Consider the following 3,036-nt stretch of genomic DNA (forward strand, 5'->3'; position numbering starts at 1 on the left):
GGTAAGGCTGTTTTCCTCCAGCAGATGTTCCGTCCTTCGGAGTCGGAATTTTTCTTCGATGGCTCCAGCCTCAGAACCAGGCTGTCCTTGGGGGTGGGGTGCGGAGGGCAGGGGCGGTCTGACCCCTGCCCCCCTTGATGAGGAGCAAAGAACACTCATTGCCGGCAGGTGTCGTGGAAGGCTTCGAGGGTGCGAAAGTCCCTCCAGGTAGAGAGACAGACCGTCCTGCAGGAACTTCCCGCAGCGCTGGCAGAGCGCCTGGAACAGCTTTATGTAGCTTCTCAGCCAGGTCTAGAGAGAGCGAGGAGAGAACGAAAGACAGGAATCGGTGCCTCCAAGGCCACCCTTCCTCTCAAGCCTAGTGACCTCTCGGACAGAGGGCTAAGGTGGCCGAGTCGTCACCGGGCTGCAGCGGGCCCCACAGGCCACACTAGTCACATCAGGTCCCACTGGGCCCCACAGGCCACACTGGGCCCCACTGGGCCCCACAGGCCACACTGGGCCCCATAGGTCACACTGGGCCCCACTGGCCACATGACCTCCCAGGTCACACAGCCCATCTTCACTTCTGCCCCCCCCCCCTAAACTGAGGGAGCTTTTAAATGGAAGTTCCTCCTCTCAGGCAGGTCGAGCTCCGGGGGGGACGGGCAGGAACGGCCCACACTGGACCCATAGTCACACTGCACGTTCCCCGGGCGGCGGGCAGTCCACACTGGACTCCACAGACCACACAGACCCACAGGCCACACTGGACCCCACAGGCCACACTGGGCCCCACAGGCCACACTGGACCCCACAGGCCACACTGGACCCCACAGGCCACACTGGACCCCACAGGCCACACTGGGCCCCACAGGCCACACTGGGCCCCACAGGCCACATTGGACCCCACAGGCCACACTGGGCCCCACAGGCCACACTGGACCCCACAGGCCACATTGGACCCCACAGGCCACATTGGACCCCACAGGCCACACTGGGCCCCACAGGCCACACTGGGCCCCACAGGCCACACTGGGCCCCACAGGCCACACTGGACCCCATAGGTCACACTGGGCCCCACTGGCCACATGGCCCCACAGGTCACACAGCCCATCTTCACTTCTGCACCCGCCCCCCCCTAAACTGAGGGAGCTTTTAAATGGAAGTTCCTCCTCTCAGGCAGGTCGAGCTCCGGGGGGGACGGGCAGGAACGGCCCACAGCTGGGGGCGGGCGCACGTGGGCACGTTCCCCGGGCGGCGGGCAGTGTCTGCTGACACCAGCATGGGCCCCTCCTGTTCCCACCAGTGGTGGAGGACACGTGTGGAGGGAGAACGCATCGCTGATACTTCAGAATTCCCACTGAGGCCAACACGCCTCTGCCTAACCGGATTCCGGGTCATCGCTCACGGTCACGGTGCGGCCAGCACACCTGCGGGGAAGGCGAGGGGGGGCGGGGACAACCCGGTGCCACCGATAACATAATAAGTGGCAGCGTCCCGCTCGGCGGTTCAGAGTGCAGCCCCCTCGGCATCATGCATAAGCACGAGACTCACAGAGCTCCATCCCCAGCTCAGGGAGGGCCCCTGCAGACCAACCCCCCCACATCCTCCCACACCCCACCCACCACTCGCTGTGAGAGCTCATGCACCCCGCCATTCCCTGTCCTCCGAGTTACGTCGGTAAGGGACACTGCTCGCTGAAGAGGGCGGCCAACTTACTGATACGGACCTTCTCTCGTCATCACAGCTGCCTTCAGGGCAGCCTGTGCCCGTCACCACCGCCTCCCAAGGCCCCGGGTTGGAGGTGGTGCGTGTGTGTGTGTGTGTGTGTGAGTGTGTGTGTGTGCGCACGTTTTAATTCAGTCTCCATAGAGACTGTTAAAACGTGCCAAGGTTTCAAGTCGTCATGGCGGAGTATGGGGAAAAGTTTTCAATGAGCAATAATCGCCCCTTAGACAAGCCTCATTGGCTGCGGTACTGCCACTGTGCAGAGCCTGCTGGAGGTTTTGGCAATAACCATGAGGGGGTCAATGGGTCATTCAATTAAACTATTTATCCTTCGGTGCTGATCAGATTCAAATGCTCCCCAAGCCTCCAGGTAAGTCGCCACGGAAAGCGGGCGTTACGGCCCCTTGGGGAGAACCAAGCCCTTGTGTGCACCCAGAGATGAAGGCCCATGAGGGCGGGCCCAGAGGGAGCCGCGCTACTGGAACACAGGGCCGATCTGAGGTCCATGCAGGCCTGACGCTCGATGACGCCACACTGCTAATGCCCGCCATCCGCCAGCAAGTTAATAGGTCACATCGGATTTGACACTTATGTCCACACGAGTGACCCTGGACACATGAGCGAGCCCCTGCGTGGACGGCGCTGAGCACTGAGGAGCCAGGGTGTGTCCCCTCAGAAACGCACTGCAGGCTCTCTCAGCAGCTTCACTGTGAGGCAAACCCGATCGGAAAAAGGGCACAAGCAACACCCCACCCGCTGCCAACGCTGTGGACTGCGAATAGGCAAGTCCTCCCGTGGCTCCCTGCCCGGCAGCCTTGCTGGCATGGACTGGAGGGGCCACAGCCGCGGTGAAGGACGGGCCTGCTGGTGGGAGAGCGTGGAGCGAGGTGCACACCGTGGGTGGCGCTGCCAGGCCCTGCGGAGCCAGTGGCCGGCCCGGCTTAGTGACTGGTGGTCACGTGATAAACGGGGCAGCGGGGTGTGGTGCCCTGGCTTTGGGGGGGGGGGGGGGGGGGAGCGGTCCTGATTTCAGTGCTTGCTGGTTTCCGTGGTGTAAACACCCAGCTCCGACCCAACTGGTGAGCAGCAGCTCGCTAAACTCTGAACAGTGAAGAGGAGCGGCAGGAGCTGAGCCGCTCCCCACGGGGCCCTTCCCCATCCCGGGCCCAGCTCTAGTCGGGGGGTGAAATGTTGGGGAGAAGCGCAGGCTTGTCTTAGTCACTGCGACCCACTCAGCGCCAAGCACGCCCGGCGCAGCCAGGAGCTCAGGGACCTCTGCCTGAGCGAAGCTGGGCACGGCTGGAAGGTCCCTTCCCCAGCACTGGT

General features: G+C 63.0%; 1 protein-coding gene and 1 pseudogene across 1 annotated transcript in view; both read right to left on the reverse strand.

The window, feature by feature from the left end:
* Positions 1-155: 155 nt before the first annotated feature.
* Positions 156-3,036, reverse strand: part of LOC102420739 (mediator of RNA polymerase II transcription subunit 27-like) — a 136,539-nt gene continuing 133,658 nt past the window's right edge. The window contains 3 exon segments of the mRNA XM_023747414.1: positions 156-212; positions 214-291; positions 1,391-1,412. Of these exon segments, the coding sequence (XP_023603182.1) occupies positions 156-212; positions 214-291; positions 1,391-1,412 (157 nt within the window).
* Positions 1,846-1,977, reverse strand: LOC111824066 (annotated as a pseudogene).

This window comes from Myotis lucifugus, unplaced genomic scaffold (assembly GCF_000147115.1).
Source record: "Myotis lucifugus unplaced genomic scaffold, Myoluc2.0 scaffold_868, whole genome shotgun sequence".
NCBI lineage: Eukaryota > Metazoa > Chordata > Mammalia > Chiroptera > Vespertilionidae > Myotis > Myotis lucifugus.